Genomic DNA, 16163 nt, shown 5'->3' with positions numbered 1-16163 from the left:
ATTGGAAACAAATATATAAGTCAGTTATTAGACCAGATACAAGCAAAACACGAAGACATCTGGAAACCAACGAAATGAAGATCTTAAGAAGGATTGCTGGAAAAGGACTACAGGATAGGATAAGAAGTGAGGAAATCATAAAATCTTATAATTCCAGAAGAACTAAAAAAATCATAAAAGGAAAGCATAAAGGCCAAAAGAAGAGTAAAACAAGAAATGCCACAACTCATTGACAACGTTTTACCACAGTATTAAAAACAAACAGTAGTGACACTCTCGTCGGCGCCTTTGAAGTATTTGAAGTCTCGTTTTGTAGAGACAGCCATCTTGTTATCTATAATATATCTATATCTAAGGCGAAAAGTTACGACCGGGATGGCTCAATAAAAAATCTTTATGGTAATCAGAATAACTAATAGCTCTATTGTAGGGCTTAGGGTTAGAAATGTTAGACGATTTGTCTAATCTTCGGGGGCTCAGTGGAGGCTGCTCTTCCGTTGATTGAAACACCAATAGCACTTAGATAATTTATTTATAAAGACCGACACTAGGGAAGTTACCCCGGGAGAACGCTTAGTACTGACTATGGCTTATACGCGAGTTAGTTGAAGACTCTATTTGAAGTTACATCTTGACTGCTTGAGTTGATTCTAAAGAATGATTCTAAAATGTATATTCTCTTGTTGGCAACATGAATTGGGTCACAGCCCACATGACAAGAGAACAAAGGTTTATCTTAGTCAGCTAATTTAATGTCCATTGCCAAAATATTGTTTATAAATTGCAACAATTAAACAAATGAAATATCCCGCACATGTTTAAATATGATAACAAATTGGTTTATGTGATGTACGGGGTGATAAAAATATGCTGTTAAATAATGGACATGAATAATGAATGTTTGGTATTTAACACGAATTAAATAGGTCAAATAAATTATTAAACCTTCGAATGATCTCAGCAGTCGTAGCAGCTTCAGGGTAATATATTATAGTATTTTTACTACAAAAACGTTATTACGTAGGTCAAAATTTTTGACGTAAGAGAACTGTCAAAACATTAGAATGTGACTTTTCATTATTGCTATGTTTATGATAAACACGGCAATAATGAAAAGTCACATTCTAATGTTTTGACAGTTCTTTTACGTCAAAAATTTTGACCTACGTAATAACGTTTTTGTAGTAAAAATACTATAAAACGAATGTACACGGTTAAACCAGCAACAACTGTGCTAATAGCGCAGTGTGTTCTGCGACTTTTCGCCGCAATCTGTCTACGCGGAAAAATGACATTACTGTTTGTTATATAAGTGTACACTATAGAAAGTGTGTCATTACTCTTTGTTATATACAAACTAACTTTTAATATTGTTAACTTACTTGTTTGTACTCTTGGTCTTCGTGGTCGTGGTATTTGTTGTACATGTACAACAGATTCTCTGTTGCTTACGACTGTAAAAATAAATTAAAACATAATTTTTTTTATTATTTTTTATGTCAAATTGTCAATGAATGAATGAATATCCAAAATTATACAAGAACATCTTTTAAAACATAAAATATTTCTTGTGAAAATTTTTATCAACTTACATGAACTGGATGAGACGGCGGAGTATGCTACTTTGTGTTGACCTAAAATAAAATATCAGTTAATAAAATACATACAACAAAAAAATATAGTACCTACGTATATAGAACAAGCAACATTTTAACTTTCATTTGCGTTAATAAATATTTAGTAATATTCATCGTAGTTTAACTTTCAGTTATACTGGTATAAAATTTGCTTCTATAATGATTTAAGAGAGTAGGCGCAAAATCTTGGTCCAATGTTAAGGGCATTAATTTTTTTCGAATCCTGAGAGAACTTAAATATTTTTGAAAAATTTAAACGCACAATGAAAGATTACATTATTACCGAGGGCAAAAAGTCTCTTAGAATAAACAAAAAGTTTCTTTGAACAAACTATTTACAATTTAATATCACACTAATTTTTCTCTTTTTGTTCCACCCCTGTAACTTATTCAAATGAACATTATAGAAGTTTTCAGAGACTTTCAGCCCTCTGTAATAATTTAACCTCCCATTCTGCGTTTAAATTTTTCAAAAATACTAATTAGTTTTCTCAGGATTCGCAAAAAATTAATGCATTTAAATAGTATTGGACCAAGAAGCTGTTTATGCATTCACTTTCTTCGAATCCTGAGAAAACTAATAAGTATTTTTAAAAAATTTAAACGCATAATGAAATATTACATCACTAGCGAAGGTAGAAAGTCCTTGAAAATTTCTATACAGGGTGTTTCATTAATAATTGTCCATATAGTAACTGGAGAAACCTTAGCACAAAATACGAAGATTTAACCTAAAACACTTAAAAATAAAATGTGGTTCCTTACTGAGTTACAGGGTGTTTTATCTAAAAATTTAAAAAGTATTTTTGCTCAGCATTTTAAAACTATTCCACGTATCCTTTTCATACTTGGCAGGAAGTATCAGTACTATACAAACTACTAAATTATGTTAAACAAACGTTTATGGCTATTACCAGAGGCGTACGACGGGGGAAAGTAAATGGTCGACCCTTTCCAAATTCTACGCCACTGGCGAAATTGCTATTTTAGTTCAATTTTTGGATTCTCCAATACTTTCTATGAAAATAATATACTCTTCATTCGTAACGATAAAGTCATTAGTTTTCGAGATATTTGAAGTTAAAAATGAAACGACACGGTTATTTTGATCAGTGTATTGTGTCGCTTCATTTTTAATTTCAAATATCTCGAAAACTAATCATTTTATCGTTACGAATGAAGAGTATATTATTTACATAAAAAGTATTGCAAAATAAAAAAATTACACTAAAATAGCAATTTCGCCAGTGGCGTAGAATTTGGGAAGGGTCAACCAGTCACTATCCCCTGTCGTACGCCTCTGGTAGTAGCTAGAAACGTTTATTTATCTTAATTTAGTAGGGTGTCCAGTACCTACACTGTCTGCCAAGTATGATAAGGATACGCCAAATAGCTTTAAAGTACTGGGTACAAATAATTTTTAAATTTTAATCATATGAATCATATCATAAATTAATCAAAATAACTGTGCAGTTTCATATTTAACTTCAAATATCTCGAAAACTAATGACTTTATCGTTACCAATGAAGAGTATATTATTTACGTAGAAAGTATTGTAGAATCTAAAAATGGCACTAAAATAGTAATTCCTACAGTGGCGTAGAATTTGAGAAGGGTCAACCATTCACCATCCCCTGTCGTACGCCTCTGGTAGTAGTTAGAAACGTTTGTTTATCATAATTTAGTAGGGTGTCTAGTAGCCGCACTTTCTGCCAAGTATAAAAAGGATACGTCGAATAGTTTTAAAATGCTGAGCAAAAATAGTTTTTAAATTTTTAGATAAAACACCCTGTAACTCAGTAATAAACAACATTTTATTTAAGTGTTTTAGGTTAAATCTTCGTATTTTGTGCTAAGGTTTCTCCAGTTACTTTATGGACAATTATTAATGAAACACCCTGTATAGTGTAGGAAAACGGTTTTACTTTTTCTGGTATATCAAGGGGTCCTTATTATTACACTAACTTTTTCTGAAAAAATTTCGCCCCGGAACCCCCCTTTTCACCCCTTTAAAGGGGGTAATTTGTGGTTTTTGCGAACGTAGCCCTTCCTGTACCTTTTACAAAAAATTTCTTTTATAGAAATATGAAGAGGACTATATTTTCTACGATTTATTTCCCGACAGCATCTGTCTATCATCCACCGTTTAGCGGGGGGTGGCGCCCCAAAATTGACAAGTTTTTAAAAAGGATGTTTTTAAAAAATATATATTTTTCCCTAACTGTAACGGAAATTAAAAAGAAATCCTGCGGCAATTATTCACAAATAATTGATTGATTTTTTGGTATAGGTTCTACTTAAGGGTAATTGTCCTTTTTTTAATTACAGGGTGTTGCATTTTAAAAAACCCCTTTTTATACCATCTGAACCGTTTATGCTAGAATAAAAAGACTTTCAGCGATTACCCACGTACTGGTGCTATTTATAAATTTGTATAATGTACCCCCATTTTTGACCCGGAACCACCCCAAAATAAAGAAGAATTAATAAATAAAGTGATTTTCTTGGAATCCTTCACACACAGTGCCCTTTATTAATATGCGTCATACACCATTTTGTGCACGTTATTATTACCCATGCATGGACATCAAAAGCGATTTCCTAGTGCAACCCCTGTAGCCAAAAAAAAATGGGGGGTTGAAATTTTTTTTGTTTTTTGCTTTTTGATCCATATGGGCATATGCTTCATCAATAGTGCTTTTTAAAAATATATATGGTTATTGCAACATCCCTGCGGAAACCACCCCTATCCTTGAAAATATACTGCAGAAACTACCCCTATCCCTTGGCGAGCATGTTTTTACAATTTTCTAATTACCTATTTATTCTTTTTAAACAAAACTTATACAAGGTTAAAGACCACTATTTACTCTAAAAATTAGGTCCCATTCATTTTTCTCGTATAAGCAACCGTTACGGCACAGTGGCGCCGCAAACCTCATATATGCTTTGGCGGGCTCCAGTTTTTGTTTTTTTTTCGTCATCTGTTCGTTTAATTGATAAAGTACTTATGTAAAATAAAACAACACTGTGTAACCTACAAATTATAACTTATGCACATTTTATAATCTTTGCGCCCCAAAGCCACAGTGGTGGCCCAAAATAAATTTTTGCATATTTTCGCCACCTACACGCATTTTATTGCATTAATACTACCTTAATAGCACAATATTTACCCTTAGGTGGTCGCTAAGCAGTGGCGGATCCAGGGAGGGGTGATGGGGGTGATGACCTCCCCCCTCTCAAACCAAGTGATATTATATTCAAAGATTATAAAAATATTCTTTTATTTTTATAGAAATTTAGCCAATTGGCACCCCCCTCTTAACGAAGCTGGATCCTCCACTGTCGGTAAAGCATAAAGAGTACGCCATTCTTATAAAAATAATAATATAAGTATTTCTATAAAAATAAATTAATATTTTTATAATCTTTGAATATAATATCACTTATTTTGAGAGGGGGGGGAGGTGATCACCCCATCACCCCTCCCTGTATCCGCCACTGCTAAGCGACCACTTAAGGGTAAATATTGTGCTATTAAGGTAGACTTAATGCAATAAAATGCGTGTAGGTGGCGAAAATATGCAAAAATTGATTTTTGGCTACCACTGTGGCATGGGGGCGCAAAGATTGTAAAATGTGCATAGGTCATAATTTGTAGGTTACACTGTGTTGTTTTATTTTACATAAGTACTTTATCAATAAAACGAACAGATGACGAAAAAAAAACTGGTGCCCGTCAAAGCATATATGAGGTTTACGGCGCCACTGTACCGTAACGGTTGCTTATACGAAAAAAATGGATAGGATCTAATTTTTAGAGTAGATAGTGGTCTTTAACCTTGTATAAGTTTTGTTTAAATAGAATGCATAGGTAATGAGAAAATCGTACAAACATCCTCGACAAGGGGTTTCTGCAGTATATTTTCAAGGATTGGGGTGGTTTCCGCAGGGATGTTGCAATAACCATATATATTTTTGGAAAGCACTATTGATGAAGCATATACCCATATGGATCAAAAAGCAAAAAACAAAAAAAAATTTCAACCCCCCATTTTATTTATTTTTTTTGCTACAGGGGTTGCACTAGGAAATAGCTTTTAGTGTCCCTGCATGGGTAATAATAACGTGCACAAAATGATATATGAAGAATATTAATAAAGGACATTGTGTGTGAAGGATTCCCAGAAAATCACTTTATTTATTAATTCTTCTTTTTTTTGGGTGGTTCCGGGGAAAAAATGGGGTGCATTATACAAATTTGTAAATAGCAGCAGTACATGGGTAATCGCTGAAAGTCTTTTTACTCTAGCATAAACGGTTCAGATGGTATAAAAAGGGGGTTTTTTTAAAATGTAACACCCTGTAATTAGAAATAGGGCAATTACCCTTAAGTGAAACCTATACCAAAAAACTAGTCACTTATTTGTGAATAATTACCGCAGAATATCTTCTTAATTTCCGTTACATTTAGGGAAAAATATATTTTTTTAAAACACCTTTTTTAAAAACTTGTCAACTTTGGGGCGCCACCCCCGCTAAACGGTGGATGATAGACATATGCTGTCGGAAAATAAATCGTGGAAAATATAGTCCTCTTCATATTTCTATAAAAAAAAATTTGTAGAAGGTACAGGAAGGGCTACGTTCCGCAAAAACCACAAATTACCCCCTTTAAGGGGGTGAAAAGGGGGGTTCCGGGGCGAAATTTTTTCAGAAAAAGTTAGTCTTATAATAAGCACCCCTTGATATAACGAAAAGAAAAAAATAAAACCGGACTTGTGTCCATTTTGTAAGGTTCAACCTCTGTTTCCTACACTAATAATGTTTATTACGTTAAATGGGTGAAAAAGAAGAGAAAATTGAGTGTCATTTTTAATTTCAAACTTCTCATTCAAACGAAACCTTTTGTTTATTCTAAAGGACTTTTTACCTTCGGTAATGATGTAATCTTTAATTCTGCGTTTAAATTTTTCAAAAATATTTGTTATTTTTTCTAGGATTCGCAAAAAATAAACACTATGACCGTGGTGATATTTTCCAAATCGAACATTCGCTATCTTTGTCATACAACGCACTCAGACGAACAGAATATGGTGACAAGGCCACTAAATATGTGACACTGACAGTAGTGTATGCATAGACATATTAAGGGTAGACAAGGCATACTCAGCAAAAAAGCGTAACGCGGAAACAGTCGATCGGTGGTCTATTATCTCTTTTAACCAAGCGAAAAAAAAAACAGAAACCATTCAGAAGACGAATAACTTCCGCGAGGATGAATCGGGTTTTAGTCTTACCGTAATGGAAAAAAAACAAAAACAGAAACAAAAAACAAAAAAAAACAAAAAAAAAATTATAACAAAAAAAAAAGGAAAAAAAAATATAATTGAATAAAAAAATGAATAATATAATGAAAAAAAAAGTAAAAAATGTGAATGTAAAATAATAATAATAGTAATGATATGATAATATTGTAATGTATAAATAGGGAATTAAACTAAACATAGAGTAGTTGAAATTAATGTAAAAATGAGCAAAATCGGTTAGATGGGCGAATGGACCCAAAGGTCCGCAGTCATACAAACCCAAGAAAAAAAAACCAAGCGATCCAGCGCATGTGACAGACAAAGATGGCTAGACCTAGTGATGTAAAATTTCCGGGAAGATTCGAGCGCCGGAAAGTTTCCGGAAACTTTCCGGGAATATTGGAAACTTTCGGAAACTTATGGAAATATTGCATTTTTATTAAAATTATTATAATAAATTATACAAATCAGTAGTTAGGTTTACTTATTGTTGTTGTATTCCGACTTCCGACTGCAGAAAAAATCTGTTAAAAATTAAATGTCCAAAAATACCTACTTTTAAAATTTATTTAACTTATATTTAAAAAATACTCTGAATATTTTTTATTAGTCATTATAATTAAAACAAACAAAGTTATTTTATTTAAAAAAATATTAAAATAATAAAGATAACATTACAGTGAACAAAACAAAATTAATTATAATATAGGAACTTACTTCAGGTAATCTGTATTCCTATATTATAGTATTAAAGCTGGAAGTTTTTTCTTAACTAATATTAACAGAAGAAACTACACAATTCTTAGGAATTATAATTTTAAAATATATAAAAATAAGAGTCTATTCTTGTGAGTCAGAGAAATTTTCTTTACACAAGCTGGACTCTGCATTATGAAGAGTCTCTCTCCGTCTCGCTTAATCTTTCATTTTCTGATATGGATCTAGAGTCTTGCCCTGGTTCCAACAGATAAGAAAGAAACTCATCACATACCATTTTTCCACGTTTATGGTCTTTTAGGAGTTTTTCATTATGAATGAGCTATTATACATTAACTTCCCTGCTCCATCTAGTCAGTCTATTTCTCCTATTATTATGTATAAAATACTATGTGCTATAACTACGCTCTGTGTCGGCGTAGGAAGCTGGTAATCCCAGTATTGTAATTGCCTAATCTTTTAAAGAAGTTTTGGTGCACTTTCCTTGTAACCAGCAAACAATCTACTGATCGTGCTGAAAGCCAAATAAAGTCCATTGACAAAAAGTCTGCTTTTGCACAGCACTTTGTTAGTTCTGTAAAAATATTTTCTTTTTTATCAATAAACTTGGGATGATTGGTTAATACCTTGTCTGTACACCGCATAGCTAATATATGCTCTTCACCAGTGAGGCTTTGTCCTGTTAAAGAAGAATCAGGTAAGTTTGCAGCATAGTGCAAAGGTTTCACTGCCATTTTTTCTATTTTCGAATTTAGAAAAGCATTCCTTTTCTTCAGACTTACTGATTGGAAGTAATGGAATATACTCGGTAAAAATATTTTCTGTATCCTTAAATGCCTCGACAACCTGGGATATTTTAAACATATTGCCTTCCAATAAAGTATCTAATCCATTTCACAATTGGTGTTAACACAACTGCTACTTTTTGCCACTTTATCCAAAATAGTTCATCGTCCAGGCAATTCTGTTTAACACTCTGTGAACATTTAAAATTTTCCCCTCTATGACCATAAGCATCGGTAAATCACTTTTAGATGCAATAATGTTATATACAATTAAGGATTGAACCTCATCTAGTTTTTACAGGAAGTTTTAATGATATAACTTTATTGTAGTTTTGAATTTTTTCTCTTTATTTATTATTTCACTTTTGAAATATTCCCATGCATTATATCTACTACAATCACAATAAAGATGCACTAGAAATAAACAAACCAAGACATATTGAATGTTCGAGGAGCACTCCTAAATCATGATTTACAATGTAGTATATATATTGTAAATCCCAAATGATGATTTGCAAAGTTTATACATTGTAAATCATGGTTTGGGAGTACTCCTCGAAACATTTAACGTGTCTTAATTTGTTTATTTCTAGTGCATCTTTATTGTGATTTTAGTATACCTTTAGGAATTTTTAGTATAAAATTAGGTAATGTTCAAAACAATGTTCCTTCTGTAATTGGCAGTGGTATAGGTTCGCCGGCCGTGTGAATTAAATAGCGCTACTTCCATGTAAATTCAAATTACGTCACTGACTCTTATGTCCAAAAGGCTCTTGGAAATATTCTCAAAAGCTCTTGGAAGCATTCTCAAAAGTTCTCGGAAATATTATGGAAACATTGTTGAAATTTTTCGGAAATATTCTCGAGAATTTTCCATTGAAAGTTTTCGGGAATATTCGCGGTCAGGAGAATATTTCCATTTTTTATAGGCGAATATTCTCGGAAACTTTCCAATGTTCGCGAATATCCGCTCGGAAATATTCTCGACTCACATCACTAGCTAGACCACTCAATCCTTAATATTGGCGTTACACCTCGATGCACAGAGCGGCCCACACCTTGCCTAATCTACTACATAGTTATTAGAGTCCTTTTCATGAGCATTTTTCAGTGCGTCACAAATGATAGAAAAAAAGGTAAGTCCGTGATAATATACATTTATGACATTTACTCTAACATGACATTTTAGTTAAATCTGACAGTTGTCACATTTTATTTGCAATTGGTATAAAAACAAATCAATTGTGTTTATTGCATTTATAAAATGCTATTTTCTTTGATTTGCATAGTCTGATAAATTGCACAGATTATATTCGTAGATATATTATATATTTCGTAAATAATTTTTTCTTCGATTATAGCTCCATCTATCGACAACTAGAATAACTAGAATAAATGTTATAAATGTCTGTAATCACAGACGTGCCTTTTTTCTGTCACATACAATTTAATGCGTTAAAAAGAAATCGAAAAAGTGTGACGCACTGAAAAATGCTCATGAATAGGACTTTATATGTGTGTGTATTAGATACTGACAATGACAGTTTTAAAGCTTCCATACCAGTGAGAATTTTACTACACGTGATTTACCGTGTAAATAAAGTAAAAGTAGGATTAGGAGAGTAAGTGTCGATTCGCTCGGTAAAATATTTGCGCCTAGGCTCTTAAGAAAATAAATTAAAAAAAAATTACTAACCTCCAGCAGGTCGTCCACCTCTTCCGTATGCGTGAAAAGCCGGGGTCGAATATTCTTGTCCTTCACTTCGAACTAAAATAATAAAAATATGTATTTATTATATTATCGACAGATGTATTGATTATAACTGAGTATCTTGATATGACGAGCGATATACATATAATAGCGAATATATTTTTCAAAGTTTTTGAAGTTATACTTCTTTACGCGCGATATGAGGGTGAATTTTAATAGGATTAAAACTTTTGATCCCGGCGCAGTCGCATTACAACTTTGTTCTGATTGGATGTTCAAATGACATGACAAAAATTATCCAATATGGCAGCTGTGGCACAGCTGTGGGACTGTGGTTTGGTTATGTATGGTTGTTGCGTTTTAAAATTTGTAGGAAGAGAAACAACAAACAAAAAGTTAGTTAATGGTTATACTGCCCTTTTAAATAAATTTCATATTATATTTTGGACTTATTAACATAGGAGAGATGATTGTTGCATGCCAATGTGAAAGTCCATCAAACTGTGACTAGTATGAGTGCCGCAAAATTACTGATAAAAAACCTATTAGCTCGAAGGCGTAGAGAACTGTGGATAACAACAATCAACCGGAACGATCTACGATCTCGCTTATTCAAAGCTAAAGAATCTTATACTGGTAAGTGTTTTAAAAGTAGTTGATCAAATTTTGTTATGATATTTGAACATAGCCACTTTGCACGATGCAAGTGATTGCGAAATTTATTAGTCGTTATACGGGCTCTGATTGGGTGTTGAAATGATCTGTCAATAATAAATAATTGTTCAATATGAAGGTAAACAAATGTATAATATATTAATTTTATTGTTGTGAGGACAGAAACAAAAAAGGCTATAATTGTAGTGATTTTTAAATAGTTTTTAAAGCAACAGGTACGTAATAATTGTAAATGTATCATAGGTACCTACCTATTTGAACCTACCAAAATACATAATATGTAGTACTTTTATTTACATAATTTGATTACCATCAAAATTTCTATCAATATTCACCTAATATATTGTTTTCTTACTCTATGCTTTGCTGTATTTTTCAATTCTAAATCATTTCAATTCAAAATCAAAATAATTTGATTTACATAATTCAAAATTGTCAAAAGTTTAATCCGTTTAGTTAGTCGATCTTCGCACATAATGACACACTGTCTCCGTGGCGAAGCGTTTAATGCGAGTGAACCCCAATACAACGCCAATACCAGCCGCGCTGGTAAGTTGGTTCGAATCCCAATAGAAACTTTTATTTTTTTATTTTTTTATAGATTTTATGATTGTAAGTATATTTATTATACAATTTTATTTTCAGAAAATACGTATTTAGTTAAAAAATTTTCCGGCAATTAATGTTCAGAAATCATTTGTGGCATTTTTAATGTGTTTGTGTGTGTTTTATTCTTTTATTATTTTAATTTTTGGCACTGTTTTAATAAAAATGTTTGAGAAGTAGTAAGTATCAATTAGTTTAATATTTAAATAAAATATAAATAAAAAGTATATTAATTTCGTTTATAATCATATAATCATATAATAGAAGTATAACTTCTTACGTGCGTACAAAGTACACACACATTCTTTTTTAATTATAAAATTAAAAATAATATTAAAAATAAAACTTTTATTGAAATCAAGTTTCTGGTAACGCTTTCGTGGTTACTATTATTAACAAACCAACCGAATGCTGAAATCAAGGAACGCCAGGGGAGATCTATAATTTGCATCTCACTTCCTTCCTGTTCAGCGTGGCAAAATTCCAACGAAAACTTGGTCGCGATACTCAGTTAGGAGTAAGACTAATAGAAAATAATAATTTCGCTGTAAAACGAAATCAAAAGACGTCTTATATTTCAGTTTCCATCCCATGTTATTTTGTTGTGATTCGATACTAAAAGACGGATTTGTTCCAGTTCGTCCAGAGATAGTCCAGAGATAACTTTAAGGCTGTATAATATACGTAAAAATAATCAAAAATAACTCATATGTTGTTATTCGATTTTCATTTGTTTCCGAGATACGGGGTGTTAAAGTTTTTCTTACAAACTGACGATTTATCTATTGCTCTAAAACCGGTTGAGGTGTGCAAATAAAATTTGGCGGATTTTAAGACATAGTTATTGCGCATATTTTGACACACAATTAAAAATTTTTATTCACCATTGGCGCGCGTACGGATAAGGGTCTGAAATTTAAAAACAAATAGTACGCCACTGAGATATTTCAAATTAAAAATTATTTTTGAATTCTTTGTTCAATTTCTGACAAACCATCTATCTTCATATTTGTTCATACGACGCTTTGTTTTCATGCAAAAAATAAAATATCTTAACGCTTACAAAGTATTCGAAATAAGTTTCTACACAGTCATATACAGTGCGCTGGAATAAGTGTTACCCCCCTTATTAACTTATTTATTTTTAGCAGATAAGCAAAACGCTCGGACAGGTCGATTTTCAAAATATTCGTAGTATATTATAGCATCAATCTTTCGAACTTTACACGATCCTTCTTCAGGTGACAGGAATAACTTTGATTTTTTAAATAGGAAAGTACATCACGTGACACATCATTTAAAAGCTATTGAAAAACTGATTACAAAAATGTATATTACTTTAATCATTTTGAGAACGTAGGTCGATTTATTTATAAATGCACTCATTTTTTTCGAATCCTAAGAAAACTAATACGTATTTTTGAAAAATTTAAACGCAAAATGAAATATAACAGTATTATCAATGGTCGAAAGTCCCTGAGAACTTCTATAATGTTTATTTTAATAAGTCACAGGGTTGAAAAAAGAGAAAATTTAGTCTGGTTTTTAATTTCAAATATATCATTCAAAAGATACTTTTTGTTTATTCTAAGGGACTTTCTGCCCTCAAATTTTTCAAAAATACTTATTGGTTTGCTCAGGATTCGAAAAAAATAAATGCGTTTAAAAATAATTCGACCGAAATTTTGTGCCTACGCTCTCAAAAAGGATTAAAGTATTATACATTTTTGTAATCTGTATTTCAAAAGCTTTTAAATGAGGTGTCACATGATGTACTTTCCCATTTAAAAAAATCAAAGTTATGCCTGTCACCTGAAGCGGTATCGCGTAAAGTTCGAAACATTGATGCAATAATATACTATGATTATTTTAAAAATCGACCGGTCCGAGCGTTTTGCTTATATTATGTTCTATATATTATATTATGTTATAAAAATAAATAGGTTAATAAGGGGGGTAACAGTTATTCTAGCGCACTGTAGAAACTTCGTCGAAAACTTTGTAAGCGTTCCGATGTTTTATTTTTTTCATGAAAACTAAGCGTCGCATGAAAAAAAGGGAAGACAGATTTTTTGTCGCAAATTGAACGAAGAATTCAAGAAAGATTTTTAATTTGAAATATTTCAGTGGCGTACCATTTTTATCTTTAAAAAATTTCAGACTATTACCTGTACGCGCGCCAATGGTGAATATAAAATTCTTACTTGTGTTTCAAAACATGCGTAATAACCATGTCTTAACTCCCAAAACTCCCAAGAAGTGGTCGTCCTGGTAATCTAGAGGAAACAAAAATTGACATTTTTGTCGATGTTTGAAGATCCTCATAAGGCTTATAAAATAATTAAAACCTAAAATCAAATCAGTAAAACAACTGGTCGTATATTAAGAAAAATAGGAAACTGGCATGCGAAATACATGAACTGAATGAAGACGATCCATATCTCAAAATGGAGTTCTGTGACACAATGTTAAATAGATTTAACATTAATCCTAATTTCTTTAACCAAATCCTTTTTCTTTGCACATAGATAACCAGAGGAAAAATTAATAATACCGTTATTGGACCTTATTTTTGAGATAGAACCATAAAAGGTGAAGGATACTGGGCATTTTTAAAATTTGAGTTAATTCCAAAATTAGTCAGACCCTTTGCTGATGATATTTGGTTCCAGAAAGATGGAGCATTATTATATACATTTCCAAATCGTTATTGAAAGAAGGTGAGCCATCGAAGAGCCAGCAAGATCTCCGTAACTGACACCTCTAGATTATTTTTTATGGAATATGGAATTATTTAAAAAGCAAAGTGCATGTCAATAGGCCACAGACTATCCAAGAACTAAAATACAGAAATTACAGAAGAGACAGCATTAATTTCTCCAGAAACGATTAGAAAAGTCTTAGATGAATTTTTATTCAGAATGGATTTCTGTTTCTCAAGACAACGTGGTCATATTGAACACCACATTTAATTGTTTTCTTTAGGTGCGTTCTGTTCATACAGCAATATTAGATAATTACAAAATAAAAATGTTTTTCTTAATTATGCATAATTAATGCTTAATATTGGCCATTCACAGATTTTATGTTGCATCGGCAAGAGAAACTGTAACAAAATATTAAAATATACGAGTGGTCCCATTTAAAAATACGCATATTATCCGTATATCTCAGGAACTCTAGATTTGGCAACGTCAAAAATATAAAATTTTAAATCGCTGGTTATATCTCATAATAAAACTATTAAGTCTTAAAACAAGCTAGGTATAGTGCGACTTTTCTAATAAAAAAAAAATAAAAAGAAATTCATGTGACAGAAGAATGCTTAAAGGTATAAGTGGAGTAAAGGAAAAAGAACAAAAGAATGTATATATTAGGCAATTTTTGGGATAGCACTAACTCATGACAAACCTTGAGAACATACAATGGGTGATCATATTATTAGAGCCACCTCAGAAAATTTTACTTTTGTTTAATAATGGTATGTTAATTTTTTCTTTATACGGTCCACGTTGCCTTTGAAACTTTAGAAATGGATGCTATGTTTCTGTTGGAGTGATTAGTACTGGATATTAAAGTTATTATTTCTGCTATTTTCCTTGGTGAGATGTCTTTGATTTCCCATGATGTTCTGGTACCACTAGTGTAACGAACGCGCAATTTTTACTAAATTCGTAAAAATAGTATAGGCCTGTCAGAATACCACTAGAGAGCAATGGAAACTCGCAAAGTTTATTATAACTCTAAACACCAAGAATGCAAAATAATAGGCACACGCGTTGCAAGCTAGGCTGGACAGCACTGACAAACCATGGCATCTGAGTCACGCACTGCCACACATGCGTGTTGCCACTATTGTCAGACTATTTATTGCACTTTCATAAAGTGTAACAAGACAGCCAAATGGAAACAAATCCATTAATATATGATACAGCTCAATTATATACCCTTCCTCTAATAAAACATTGAATTTTACTAGGTGGCTCTAATAATATGATCACCCACTGTAGGTTAAGAAGGTACATATTGACCTGATCCTGCATAGGTATAAAAAAAAGAGAATGATGATGGCAATTTGCATATTTCACACTATATCAAATACAAGAATTTAACAATAATACAGAAATAAAAGATAGGTACTTACGATATCCGTCATCTGCATATATGGGACGTGTAGAGTTGGGTTTCACTACAACCAATGATGTCACCTCAGTAACAAACGAGTACTTAAGTGCCAGCTTCAAAGCTTTCTTAGTAAGTTCTGTTTTATCTTTGGCAATTTTCATTTTCTCGAGGGTTTCCCTTACAGTCAAGTACGCCCAAAGACGTTCCAACGAATTTACAGGCTTGTGAACCCTTGGTCTATATATTAAAGGTCCTCGTTTACCAACAGCGCTAATTGCAGGATCAAAACTATTACCTAAAAAATGTTTAATAGTATAAGTATAAATGATAGAGTCGTATGAAAATGGTAAACGGTCATATGATGATGCTAAAAACTTCGCTAAAAAGCGCAACAGTTCAATAACCATAATTGGCTGAGTAAATAAGTAAAATAAGGCAGTAATATTGGAGCCAAAAATACAGATGTAGATGATCTTAATGCGACCATTGAGAATGTTCTTCTAGAAAAGTTGTTTTTGTTCAAATAAGTTGACAAAGTTATAACTCAGGATAATATAGTTAACTACTCTACACAGTTTTGAATTCATTAGAATT

General features: G+C 32.0%; 1 protein-coding gene across 1 annotated transcript in view; it reads right to left on the bottom strand.

The window, feature by feature from the left end:
- The window catches only part of LOC114328537 (inter-alpha-trypsin inhibitor heavy chain H3), a 90632-nt gene that overhangs the window by 12480 nt on the left and 61989 nt on the right, over positions 1 to 16163 (bottom strand). Inside the window, exons 9-12 of the mRNA XM_050653668.1 lie at positions 15589 to 15864; positions 10149 to 10220; positions 1593 to 1634; positions 1383 to 1454 (exon numbers count right to left, since the gene is read on the bottom strand). Coding sequence (XP_050509625.1) covers positions 1383 to 1454; positions 1593 to 1634; positions 10149 to 10220; positions 15589 to 15864 — 462 coding nt within the window. The remainder of the gene's footprint in view (positions 1 to 1382; positions 1455 to 1592; positions 1635 to 10148; positions 10221 to 15588; positions 15865 to 16163) is intronic.

The sequence above is a fragment of the Diabrotica virgifera genome, chromosome 6, assembly GCF_917563875.1.
Source record: "Diabrotica virgifera virgifera chromosome 6, PGI_DIABVI_V3a".
NCBI classification, from domain to species: domain Eukaryota; kingdom Metazoa; phylum Arthropoda; class Insecta; order Coleoptera; family Chrysomelidae; genus Diabrotica; species Diabrotica virgifera.
This window is presented reverse-complemented; position numbering and strand designations above follow the sequence as displayed.